The following is a 14024-nucleotide window of genomic DNA, read 5'->3' on the forward strand; positions in this document are numbered from 1 at the left end:
TTATAAACTGGATAGCCTGGTGGTGAAGGACAGACTGCAAGAGCCTGGTCTTCAGTTGCTTCCAAGCCTTTATTCACAGAGATCCACACAACACACATTACACCCTAGATCAGCTCTCTTAAATGGATACAAGAGAGTTCCCAAATTATACGCATCACCTGAATACAATATATTCATCTTCAACACCATCCAGGACAAAGCAGCCCGCTTGACTGGCACCCCATCCACCACCCTAAACATTCACTCCCTCCACCACCGGCGCACAGTGGCTACAGTGTGTACCATCCACAGGATACACTGCAGCAACTCGCCAAGGCTTCCTCGACAGCACCTCCCAAACCCGCGATCTCTGGCACTTAGAAGGACAAGAGCAGCAGGCGCATGGGTACAACACCACCTGCACGTTCCCCTCCAAGTCACACACCTACCCGACTTGGGCATATATCAGCCATTCCTTTATTGTCGCTGGGTCAAAATCCTGGAACTCCCTTCCTAACAGCACTGTGGGAGAACCTTCACCACACGGACTGCAGCGGTTCAAGAAGGCGGCTCACCACCACCTTCTCAAGGGCAATTAGGGATGGGCAATAAATGCCGGCCTCGCCAGCGACATCCACATCCCATGACTGAAAATAATTAACACTAATTGATCACATGGACACAGTTAACAACAGCTCACCTGCTGACGATCTTCTCCGTGCGCACTGCTCGATTGATCACGCCTTGCTTCAGCCTCTTGTTGAGCTGGAGGGCGAACCAGACCTGCGAGTTGATGACGCAGCAATCCAACGGGCTGTCCCCCTCGCGATTCTTCACCTCAATGTTCGCTCCGCGCGACAGGAACAGGCTGCAAGACAAGAGCTCGGTCAGGCCGAATGATGCAGGCTCCACCCCTCAATTCAGGCTCTTGCTTACCTGTCTCATAGGGACAGGAGGAGGCCATTCAGCCCCTCGAGCCAGATCCGCCATTCAATTAGAGCGTGCCTGATCTGTATCTTAACTCCATCTACCCGCCTTGGTTCTGAAACCCTTAATATCCTTACCTAACAAAAATCTACCGATATCAGTTTTGAAATTTTCAATTGACCCCCCCAGTTTTTGGGGGAGAGTTCCAGATTTCCACTCCCCTTTGTGTGAAGAAGTGCTTCCCGACATCACCCCTGAACGGCCTGGCTCTAATTTTAAGGTTATGCCCCCTTGTTCTGGACTCTCCCACCAGAGGAAATAGTTTCTCTCTATCCACCCTATCAAATCCTTTAAACATCTTAAACACCTCAATTAGATCACCCCTTAATCTTCTACACTCGAGGGAATACAAGCCCAGTCTGTGCAACCTGTCCTCATAATTTAACCCTTTTAGCCCCGGTATCATTCTGGTGAATCTGCGCTGCACCCCCTCCAGGGCCAATCTATCCTTCCTGAGGTGCGGTGCCCAGAACTGAACACAGTCTCCAGATGGGGTCTGACCAGAGCTCTGTCCAGCTGTAGCATAACTTCCTCCCCTTTATATTCCAGAAGCTTACTGAAGGTCGGTAGAGACTGTGCTTCCAGCCCCATGCCAGTGCTGCTCCTGATTTAGGACAAGGTGGTGCATATGCATAGATCAGCACCTCCCCCACAGTTTACAAGGTCTGGCCTCGATGTTGTAGCACCCCCTGATACTGGAAGCCGAGACCACCACACGGTACATCAACAAGTGCAAACCCGCATCTGAGCACAAGACCCGGTCCCTGGGAGGCTGCACTGGAAGCACCAACATTCTGAGCTATCTGGAAATTTAAAACAGAATTTAAGCTGCACAAAAAAAAACGTTGAGCAAATCTCTCCCCGTGACTAAAATCTCAGAGCCCTAGTCCTCTGGTCAATGCCACCATGTCTGAAAAATCTCCCTCAGAATAGCAGCTGGTCTCTTCAAAGGTATTTTGTGACAGACTTTGGTTTTCATATATAAAATCTGAATAACATTTGTCCTGATTTAAGTTGAAACATCTCCAAGAGTGACCCTTTGTGTGTAGTGTTTTTGGACTGCAGTGACTTTGTTATGTCAGTAAAACATGTTAAACGGTCAATTCTGTTAGCATCCAGTGTGTGTGTGTGTGTGTGTGTGTGTCTGTCTGTGTCTGTGTGTGCGCGCGCACCTATGTGTGCGCCTGCATGACTGTCTGTGTGTGCCGAGTATGTCTGCATGCGTGTATGCGCGTGCGCATGTATGTGCACGTGTCTGCACGTGAGTGTCAGCGTCAGTGCACAGTGCGTGTGTGTGTGTCAGTGCGTGCATGAGTATGCATCAGTGTGTGCGTGCGTGTCAGTGCGTGAGTGAGTGCGTGTCAGTGCATGAGTGTATGTCAGTGTGTGCGTGTGACAGTGCGTGCGTGTCAGTGCGTGCGTGCGTGCGTGTGTCAGTGCGTGCGTGCGTGTTAAAATACACAGTCTGACATCCTCCACCTGTACAGGTGTAATGTGCACTTTCGCCACAGGTGTGTTGTAATGACCTCTAGTGGCAAAATTCAGAATTGCAACAATGCAATTTATTACTCATTTATTTTCGATATATGTATCTATGTAGGTCTGTCTGCCGTCTCTTTGGCTCCATTAGGACGCTGAACAAAATTTACACATAAAAGCCCTTTACAGAATAAAACAGATGAGAAGTGGCATTTTAAACCCCTTAAGACACAGATTTCGCGAACCACTAAAAAAGCAAATCAGGAAATGTCTTCGATTAACAGGTACATGAGGATGGGGGGGATAAAAAACATTTTTAAAAAGTTTCCTACTTTTTCCAGAAAAATTCAATTTTCAACGATGACGTTGCAGTTTCTGGGAGGTCAGTGGGGACCCCCCCTATCCGACCTACCCCACATGGGTGTCCAGCACCACACAGCTTCAAAACTCTCTGCAGTGGCCTGGGCAAGCCTCGCAATTGTAAAACAATCAATACAAAACAACAACAACTTGCATTTATATAGTGCCTTTAACGTAGTAAAACGTCCCAAGGCGCTTCACAGGAGTGAATATCAGACAGAAATTTGACACCAAACCACATGAGGAGATATTAGGACAGGTGACCAAAGCTTGGTCAAAGAAGTAGGTTTTAAGGAGCGTCTTAAAAGGAGGAGAGAGAGGGGTAGAGAGGTTTAGGGAGGGAATTCCAGAGTTTAGGGTCTCGGCAGCTGAAGGCACGGCCGCCAATGGTGGAGCGATTAAAATCGGGGGCTGCGCAAGAGGCCAGGATTGGAGGAGCGCAGAGATCTCGGAGGGTTGTAGGGGCTGGAGGAGGTGACAGAGATAGGGAGGGGGGGCGAGGGCCACGGAGGGATTTGAAAACGAGGATGAGAGTTTTAAAATCGAGGCGTTCCCGGACCGGGAGCCAATGTAGGTCAGCGAGCACAGGGGGGGGGGTGATGGGAGAACGGGACTTGGCGCGAGTTAGGATACGGGGCAGCAGAGTTTTGGAATGAGCTGAAGTTTATGGAGGGTGGAAGGTGGGGGGCCGGCCGGCAGTTTGGGGAAGGGGGCAAAGAAAGTGACCGTGCCAGCGTCACCCAGCGTCCATTTAAAAGCGGATGTATACATACATGACACAGTCGTAGAAGTTCTCGCGGGCGGCGATGTGCAGCGGGGTGTCTCCGTGCATGTTCACTGCCTGCAGGTCACAGCTGGCGTTAAGAAGCACCTCGGCAATGTCGGAGGAGCCTGCGAAAGCGGCCCAGTGTAAACAGATGTTCTCTTCCTGTTTGGGGAGGTGGAAAGGCAGCGCGGTTACACACAGGGCAATGGTCACATGTGGGCAAGGGGGGGGGGGGGGGGGGGGGAGGGGGGAGTAGCGGTTGTTTCAGGGAGTTTGGTGACTGAATATAACAGCACAGGAACAGGCCGTTCGGCCTGACAGGTTAACAGAGGCAGTCCCCTTTGTAAATGTAGACAGGAAACGTGCAGCGATACTAGTTTTAAACAAAGTTACATTCTGGATAGATGCGATTTTGTAGTGTACTTTGAAGTCATAGGAACAGGAGGAGGCCATTCAGCCCCTCGAGCTTGTTCCGTCATTCAATGAGATCACAGCTGATCTGTATCCTAACTCCATTTACCCGCCTCGGTTCCGTTTCCCTTGGGCTAACAAAAATCTATCGATCTCAGGTTTAAAATTATCAATCGAGCGAGCATCTACTGCTTTTTGTGGGAGAGAGTTCCACACTTCTACCACCCTTTGCGTGAAGAAGTGTTTCCCTAACTGCTCTCCTGAATGGCCTGGCTCTGATTTTAAGGTTATGTCCTCTTGTCATTAAATAAAGCAATGTTAGTATTCTTGTGAAAAGATGACAAATAAGGACCTCTCGGTACTTTTTGGAGCGCAAGTTTCCATCGTCTGCCTTTAAAGCCCCTTGGGCCTCCTTCTTCCCCCACCACAGGCTGTTTCCCTCCTCTTGTGCGCGGTCTCCCCACACAATATACACGGCCAGCAGTTTGAGTGTAGCGGAGATGGTGGGTGATGTGTTGCTTGGTCTCTACCACTGACACTGTACGACATGGAGATTCACCGAGACCCAGGACAGGAGACCCAGGACAGGAGACCCAGGACAGGAGACCCAGGACAGGAGACCCAGGACAGGAGACCCAGGAAAGGGTGGGGGCTGACTTTTTTTTTTAATAAAAAGAAGAGTTTTCTCGGTCCTCCCATCGAGCAGGAATGTCACCCAAAGCAGTGCAGCCGAGTTCAGGGACTCAACAGTACGGGGTGGGGGGGCAGTCGGAGTGCTGTCCCTCCTCTCCCACACATGTAATGGGGGCCAACTCCCCGACCTGTAACTTTGGGGTTTTATTGTGACCCTGACGACAGACTGGCTGATGGACAATGCGGTGGAAGTGGGGGGTAATTTTAACCCAACTGGCCGGGCGGGAATCCCACGGGATCGGGTGGAATGCCCAATATCGCTTACCATGGACTTCAACGGAGAGTTAAATCAAGGCGGTTGTAAAGGACACCAAAGGTCACTTACGTTGTCCTTCAACGCGACACTGGCTCCTCGACCCAGCAGCAGCTTGATAATTTCGATGTGCTTGTGCTCTGCCGCCCAGATAACAGGAGTCCAACCACCGCTGTCCTACGCAAGAGGAAAAGAAAAACACGTGGACTTTCAGCAATTAAAAACCCAACTCCTCCATCCTGTGTGCACGGGGAAGGAGGACTGGGCCGGAAAACAGACCTTTAAACTCCACCGAGGTATAAGTTGCGTTCAAATGATTTAAATGGCAGCGACAAATCCCAGGCGCGCAACAACAATTTACGTTGATATGATGTCTTTAATGTAGTGAAACGTCCCAAAGCGCTTCACAGGAGCGATTATTAAACACTGAGCCACATAAGGAGGTATTAGGACAGGTGACCAAAAGCTTGGTCAAAGAGGGAGGTTTTAAGGAGGGTCTTAAACGAGAAAGGGGTAAATTTAATCCCAACTCTCTCCTGTATTAACTAGACAAGGGGGGGGGGTGAACTTGCACCCGATCTCCACTTTTCTGCGCAATTCAGATTTAACTCACCGACAGGATCTATATCCAGTAACATTCTACCAGATTCAAGTTGTATTCCGTCTCCTTCCCCAAACAAAAAAGTCCCGAACTCTCCCTAAAAACTGAAGCCAAAGGAACCCAACATTTTCCTCTTCTCTCCTGAATGCATTCCACAGGTGCCAGACGTCCCTCGATAACTCGATATTATTCACGTGTGAGTATAGCTGACTCTGCCGACGGGCTACTGTTTTGAGAGGCATCGTAACTGAGTCCAATTCTACACACACACACACACACACACACACACCCCTACACACACACACACACACACACACACCCCTACACACACACACATCACTGGAAACTCTGTTTGATTTAACAAACCTGTTTCCTTCATCCCCCGTTTACAAAAACTAATTGTTCATCATCACTTTTTAACCCAAACTCTGATCTGCTTTAATAAGTTCCGAGGTCCTGAATCGAGCGTTAAATTTCATAGACTGATACAATGGTCACAGCAAAGAAGGAGGCCATTCGGCCCATCGAGCCCGTGCCGGATCTTTGTAAGAGCAATCCAGTTAGTCCCATTCCCCTGCCCTTTCCCCGTAGCCCTGCAAATTTTTTTCCCTTCAAGTATTTATCCAATTCCTTTTTGAAAGCCACGATTGAATCTGCTTCCACCGCCCTTACAGGCTGCACATTCCAGATCATAACTACTCGCTGCGTAAAAAAAATTTTCCTTACGTCACTTTTGTGTCCTTTTGCCAATCACCTTAAATCTGTGTCCTCTGGTTCTTGACCCTTCCGCCAATGGGAACAGTTTCTCTTTATTTACTTTTCTAAACCCTTCATGATTTTGAACACTTCTATCAAATCTCCCCTTAACCTTCTCTGCTCTAAGGAGGAGAACCCCAGCTTCTCCAGTCTACCCACGTAACTGAAATCCCTCATCCCTGGAACCAGTCTAGTAAATCCCCTCTGCACCCTCTCTAAGGCCTTCACATCTTTCCTAAAGTGCGGTGCCCAGAACGGGACACAACACTCCAGCTGTGGGCGAACCAGTGTTTTATAAAGGTTCATCATGACTTCCTTGCTTTTGTACTCTATGCCTCTATTTATAAAGCCCAGGCTCTTATATGCCTTTTTTAACGACTTTCTCAACCTGTCCTGCCAACTTCAACGATGTGTGCACATATATCCCCAGGTCTCTCTGATCCTGAACCCCCTTTTAGATTTGTTTAGATCAGAATTTGGAGCTCTTTGAATGCTGAATCGCTAAAACTTACTGGATTTGAGTAATACACACACACCCTCACTAGTGCTCACTGTTCCTATGGTCTGTTAAGTCATCCTCTTACCTGTGTGTTCAAGTCCACTTGTCCAGTAGCCAGCAGGAACTGCACCATTTGAACACTTCCATTCTTGGCAGCATGATGCAGACACGATGAAGCATCTAATTCCTAAGAAGCAAACAACAGCAGAACTCACTTCAAATACATTTGCAGAAAAATAGCTTCCCACTGCCGTGCTGTTACGCCCTGTGTAATCGGTCACATCTGCAGCCAGGGCCTTACAAGTTGCAAACCCAGGGCATATCGCGCATATGATTAAAGAAAGAGAAGAGAACTTGCATTTATACAGCACCTTTCACAACCTCAGGCCGTCCCAAACACTTTACAACCAATGAAGTACTTTTTTAAAAAAATGTACTCGCTATTGTAACCTAGGAAACGTGGCAGCCAATTTGCACACAGCAAGGTCCCACAAACAGCAATGGGACAATGATCAGATCATCTGTTTTGGTTGAGGGATGAATATTGGCAGAGGATACTGGGGAGAACTCCTCTGCTCCTCTTCAAATAGTGCCGTGGGATCTTTTAACGGCAGTGGTCGTGTCACAGGTAACAATGCAGAACCAGCAAAACTCAAGTTGGAAAGCTGGCTCTGCATTGCCTCTGCAGCAGTGGGAAGCCGCAGTCCAGAGCTCGGCTCAGTAGCTATAAGCATCACTTAAATCTTAACCTTAAATAGCCGACTTCTGGTGGCGTTGAGATTTCCCTGCGACACGTTTTAGCGATTCAGCGGAAACCCCCTGTTCTTCACGAGCTCAGAACTCACTCTCCAGACACTTGGCTTGTGTTTGAAGGGCAACGTCTACAATTCAATGTTTTTCTCACTGACGCACAGAACTCTTGCCTCCGACACCCACCTATTAGGTTTTAATAAAATCCTAGTGACGACGTAGTTACCACGACAACCACCATCACTGATGGTGCTCTTGTCCACCCAACGGTCCAGCAAAAAGTGGATCAACAAATTAGGAAATTGTGGGACTTGGAACACGTGACTTACAGCACAAGCACGATGGGCCGAATGGCCTCCCTCTGTGCTGCATTATTCTCCCATTCTTCATAAGAAACAGGAGCAGGAGCAGGCCATACGGCCCCTCGAGCCTGCTCCGCCGTTCAATAAGATCGTGGCTGATCTTCTACCTCAACTCCACTTTCCCGCCCAATCCCCATATCCCATTCCATGAAAGTTTGGCTCCCATCTGGACCAACCCTGTCGATCCCACTTTGCAAGATCCCAAGGCGCCAAACCAAACGAGTCCCTGCAAGTGCCACGGAGATGCCTCCTCCCCACCCATTACCCCCCACCGGAGGACAATCACCTTGTGAAAGACGCAGGCACCGTGTTTGGCCAGTAACTTTACGACGTCGTAATGGTTGTTCATGATGGCTTCCATCAGCGGGGTCCGCTGGAGCTTGTCGCACACATCGACAGTTGCGCCAGCCTGACAGGAAGGAAAGAACAAAAAAAAAATCACAAGAGGCCCATGTTAAATATCCTCGTCATTAAAAAAATCTCGTTCAATGGGATTATTAGACGTGAACTGCCAATTTAGTGAGCTGGGAACACCTGAGGTGGGCTGTACTGTCCAGTCCACCAGCCCAGTTTAGCCCAGCTCCGTCACAAGGTAAGGATCAGGAAACGCATCCCCCGATTTTAATCGCCCCACCATTGGCGGCCGTGCCTTCGGCTGCCTAGGCCCTAAGCTCTGGAATTCCCTCCATAAACCTCTCTATCTTCCTTTAAGATGCTCCTTAAAACCCACCTCTTTGACCGAGCCCGTCATAATATCTCCTTATGTGACTCGGTGTCAAATTTAGTCTCATAATCGCTCCTGTAAAGCACATTTTTAAACTACTTTAAAGGCGCTACATAAATGCAAGATGTTATTGAAGTGCATTCGGTCCATCTAGAAAATTCTACAGTCTCCGCCCCCCCATCACAGTGCCCGACTGCTTCTTAAATGGCTCAACGGTTTTGACATCTATTGGCCCACAGAGAAGTCCAATTCCAAGCATTGATTACAGCGTGTGAAGAAAAACATCCTGACATCAGTCCCAAATTTGCCCTTGACCAGTTTGAACCCAGTATGGACCAGGGTCTGGACCTGGCTCCTTGTCTAGACGACTCGGGTTATTGTGTGTATTCACACACGGTGCCACTGGGCACACCTCTAATAGGAAGAGTGAAATGCTTCACTAACTTGGAGGCATCGATTCCCTGCCAGGGTACGGTTCCATGACTTACCCTCATAGCGACTCACTGCCCCCCCACCCCTCATCCCCCCCGCCGAAGTTGCTGCTCTTCACGTCAGCCTTGACGGCAGGCTACGGCATCGCAGCCAAGCCCAATCGTATCCTTGTCGGATATCTACACCTAAGGTACTTCCAGCAGGGGTTGGTGGATAGCTATTAGGGGTGGGCTACCTCCCTCCCCCCATCACCCCCACCTCCCCCCTCCACGCCCACCTCCACCCATCACCCCCACCCTCCCCCCATCACCCCCACCCTCCCCCCATCACGCCCACCTCCCCCCATCACGCCCACCCTCCACCCATCACCCCCACCCTCCACCCATCACCCCCACCCTCCACCCATCACCCCCACCTCCAAATAAACACAGGTGTCCTGAGGCCAATCACTACTACTGCCCAGCTGAGATCAGGTAACTCAGCGCAGACTGGGAATTGAACCAGAGACTTCCCTAAAAGGCCCAGCTATACTTGCTGAGCCATCAGACAAACCCACCCGCACATTAAATGCAACTAAAACATCAAATGAAACAGCTGAGCCTCGAGCACCACAGGAATGAGGAGTGACCCCCTTTTGAAAGCTAAGATAATGGAGCGTTTCCTTTAACCGGCCCAGGTTATACATGAACCCAGGGCTCAGGGTGAAAGGACAACACTCCAAACCCGTGTCGATCAGAACGCCCTCCCTCCCTCCCTCCCTCCCTCCTGCTCTCACCTCCCCCAACACGATAGCCCATGTGATTTTTTTTTTACCTGTAGCAGAATGTGGCAGATCTCCAGGTAGCCTTTCTGTGCGGCTGCGTGGAGTGGCATCCGTCTGCTCTGCTGGTCGTTCTGGAAGTTTGGATCGTGGTCATCGACTGGGCGGGGGGGGAGGAGGAAGAAAACGGGTACAGGATTAGCTCGCCTGATGGAGTAACAAACTGCAGCTCTCCGTAAAATAACCAGACCAAAAGGTAAGGTTTTCTCCCCCCTTCTGGCAGCCCAGCTGGTCCTTGAGGAGCCCTGAAAAAACACCACTGTGGTTCTCCCGGTGCTTCTGCTGGTACAGTCCCCACCACTTACACCGTTCCCCGCTTGTCCTGGACTGCCGCCTGTTTCGGGCAAATGGCACTGACCCGTATGACACATCAATGCACCTGCGCGACACGTTGATAACACCTGCGCGACAAGTCAATACACCTGCACGGCAGTTCAATACACCTGCGCGGCAGTTCAATACACCTGCGCGACAAGTCAATACACCTGCGCGGCAGTTCAATACACCTGTATGGCAATTCAATACACCTGCGCGACACTCTTCAGGCACTTGTTAATCTATTTAAATAGCTGAGACCGTCATGTGAATGTGTTCAATGTCCACCCACTAAGGCCAATAACGGACATTTCTAACCTTATTTCTGTTTTCAATGAAAAATGGCTTTTAAAATTATTCAAAGTGCATTTTTGTCACATTGATTAGGTGGTGCCATTAAAGGGGTTAACGCCTCCGTTCAAACCACAGTCAGAGGAATGCTGTACGAGTGCGCTAAAGCCTTTGTACAGCCGTATCACAACAGTCACTCCCAGTCTTCAAAGAACAAGGAGGTGGGGTGGAGAGCGGAGACACTTACGCAGCATCAGCAGCACTTTCTGCAGCTCGCCTTGCTTGGCCGAGAGATACAGCTGTCGAGGGTGAAATCGCAGCTTCTTCCGTCTGCGATGGGAAGAGGAGGAGATTAACTGTTTGAAATAAAACTCTACCTCGCAAATAATGTGAACGGAACATCAATATTGCTCACAGCAGAAAATACCAACTGCATCCCCTCGAAGATCTGATGTAGAGTTTTTTTTGTTTTCCTTCCTGCAAGATGAGATAGATTATCCACCTTGGGTAGGCAGCACTCTCCTATTTACGGAGATTGATTGACGTAAGCAGGTGGATCTAGCATCTCAGGTTCAGCACTGGCAGGTGTAACACTGGCAGAGGAAGCACCGCCAGCTCAGGTGAAGCACTGCCAGCTCAGGTACAGCACTGGCAGGTGAAGCACTGCCAGCTCAGGTACAGCACTGGCAGGTGAAGCACTGCCAGCTCAGGTACAGCACTGGCAGGTGAAGCACTGCCAGCTCAGGTACAGCACTGGCAGGTGAAGCACTGCCAGCTCAGGTACAACACTGGCAGGTGAAGCACTGCCAGCTCAGGTCCAGCACTGGCAGGTGAAGCACTGCCAGCTCAGGTACGACACTGGCAGGTGCAGCACTGCCAGCTCAGGTACAACACTGGCAGGTGAAGCACTGCCAGCTCAGGTCCAGCACTGGCAGGTGTGGCATGGTTACTGCACCAGTGTAACATGTTCTTATGGATTTGATATCCAGAAATAACAGATAAAAGTGTTGTTTTCTTTAAGCTTAGTTATTTTTGGAGAAATAGGTACAAACCCTTGTATTTGGGAAGATAACCTACTAAAACTGTCTGCAAGAAACTGCCCTGCAGGAAAGATTTACCAACACTTTGCTGCGAATATCTGTCACAAACGCCACACCTCCCTGGGATGAACTCCTCCAGCAGGGTTCACTCACCTTTCAGTTTGCTGAACAACCAGTCCTTTCTCCAGAGCTTCCCTGCCGGGCCCAGGGGGCAGGCCTACGGCTGACAGCACTTTGCCGGAGGGCAGGGGGATGGACGGCCCTGAACTGTCGATACTGTCTGCTGGGGGCTCCAAGCTCGATTTCTTTGCTTCTCCGTTCCCGCTCATTCTGGCACTTTTGGAAAGAGAAGAAACAAACAAACAGCTTTCAGTGGAAAGGTGGCAGTTCAGCCCGTCTGGAGTGAGGGCTGTATAGTGTGGTGTGGTATCCAGCATCACAGTACAGTATGTAGGGGATATCGGGACCCCAGAATCACAGTGTAGCATACACAGGATACGGGATCCAGTATCACAGTGTAGTATACAGGGGATATCTGTACCCAGTATCACAGTGTAGTATACAGGGGATATCTGTACCCAGTATCACAGTGTAGTATACAGGGGATATCTGTACCCAGTATCACAGTGTAGTATACAGGGGATATCTGTACCCAGTATCACAGTGTAGTATACAGGGGATATCTGTACCCAGTATCACAGTGTAGTATACAGAGGGCACAGTATACAGGGGATATCTGTACCCAGTATCACAGTGTAGTATACAGAGGGCACAGTATACAGGGGATATCTGTACCCAGTATCACAGTGTAGCATACAGAGGATACGGGATCCAGTATCACAGTGTAGTATACAGGGGATATCTGTACCCAGTATCACAGTGTAGTATACAGGGGATATCTGTACCCAGTATCACAGTGTAGTATACAGGGGATATCTGTACCCAGTATCACAGTGTAGTATACAGGGGATATCTGTACCCAGTATCACAGTGTAGTATACAGAGGGCACAGTATACAGGGGATATCAGGGTCCGTTACCACCGTACAGTGTGGGGCCGGTGTGACGAGAGAGCTCGACAGGGCAGATGCTGAGAGGTTATTTCCCCTAGCTAGAGAGTCTAGAATTAGGGGGCATAGTCTCAGGATAAGGGGTCGGCCATTTAGGACTGAGATGAGGAGGAATTTCTTCACTCAGTGAGTTGTGAATCTTTGGCATTCTCTACCCCAGAGAGCTGTGGATGCTGAGTCACTGAGTATATTCAATTGTAAACAATTTTACAACACCAAGTTATAGTCCAGCAATTTTATTTTAAATTCACAAGCTTTCGGAGGCTTCCTCCTTCCTCAGGTGAACGATGTGGACATTTCCAACAACGTTCACCTGAGGAAGGAGGAAGCCTCCGAAAGCTTGTGAATTTAAAATAAAATTGCTGGACTATAACTTGGTGTTGTAAAATTGTTTACAATTGTCAACCCCAGTCCATCACCGGCATCTCCACATCACGAGTATATTCAAGGCTGAGATGGATAGATTTTTGGACTCTAGGGGGAATCGAGGGATATGGGGATCGGGCGGGAAAGTGGAGTTGAGGTCGAAGATCAGCCATGATCTTATTGAAAGGCAGAGCAGGCTCGAGGGGCCGAATGGCCTACTCCTGCTCCTATTTCTTAGCGCAGTGCGATGCCCACCCTTACACTGCGATCTCAATAACCCCAAGTGCAGCCCAGTCATTCCCCTCCTGCCCACCTGGCGTGTGTCGTGTCGGCTCTTCCGTTCATCAGGTGCTCCTGGATGGGTGGGGCCGGCGCAGGCACCATGGAGGAAGTGTCGGCTTTGGCGACGGTGATTTCCTGGGCCTCGGAGGCGTCCTCCCCACAGTGCGGGCAGAAGATCATCCCATTCAACTGGGAAACGCAGCTCTTGTGAAAGCGGTGAGTGATCCTGAAGTCTGGGTGACACTCGAGGAACGAGCCCTGCAAAAAAAAAAAATCCAAAATAAACCGCATACATTTACACACACAATGCAAACACAACTGCTGCTCCAACACTGGATGGCTCTTTCAAAGAGCCAGCACAGGCACAGTGGGCTGAATGGCCTCATTCTGTGCTGTATGATTCTATGATATTATTTATATAATTTAAACCATAAAACCGTGAATCGTATCATGTAGTTAAGGTTTTTGCCAGCACTCTGTAGACACCACTTACAGATTGCTATGTTTAAAATTCTTAACTTAATTCCATTGAAATAAGGTACAGCTGGTTATAAATGTCATCACTTTAATTACAAAACTGAAGTCATCGATCATTTTAATCTTCTTCTAATTTCTTTTATGGGTTGGGAGCAGGAACACGGTCTCTGAATTAATTCGTTCGCGACTAACTCCCTCCACAGAATGTTCAGACCTCTTTAAGGTCCTATCTCCTTCCTTTCTTCTACCGAGAGTGTGAGCAGACGAGCTGCTCGCATGGGCATCTGCCCTTCCAGAACCAGCAGCTCAGGG

At 49.3% G+C, this 14024-nt stretch overlaps 1 protein-coding gene across 1 annotated transcript in view; it reads right to left on the reverse strand.

Moving 5' to 3' along the window:
* The window catches only part of ehmt2 (euchromatic histone-lysine N-methyltransferase 2), a 65892-nt gene that overhangs the window by 15425 nt on the left and 36443 nt on the right, over positions 1-14024 (reverse strand). Inside the window, 9 exon segments of the mRNA XM_067973851.1 lie at positions 680-847; positions 3579-3733; positions 5001-5105; positions 6870-6971; positions 8183-8305; positions 9866-9972; positions 10726-10808; positions 11672-11854; positions 13267-13493. Of these exon segments, the coding sequence (XP_067829952.1) occupies positions 680-847; positions 3579-3733; positions 5001-5105; positions 6870-6971; positions 8183-8305; positions 9866-9972; positions 10726-10808; positions 11672-11854; positions 13267-13493 (1253 nt within the window).

Source organism: Heptranchias perlo, chromosome 39 (genome assembly GCF_035084215.1).
Source record: "Heptranchias perlo isolate sHepPer1 chromosome 39, sHepPer1.hap1, whole genome shotgun sequence".
Taxonomy (NCBI): domain Eukaryota; kingdom Metazoa; phylum Chordata; class Chondrichthyes; order Hexanchiformes; family Hexanchidae; genus Heptranchias; species Heptranchias perlo.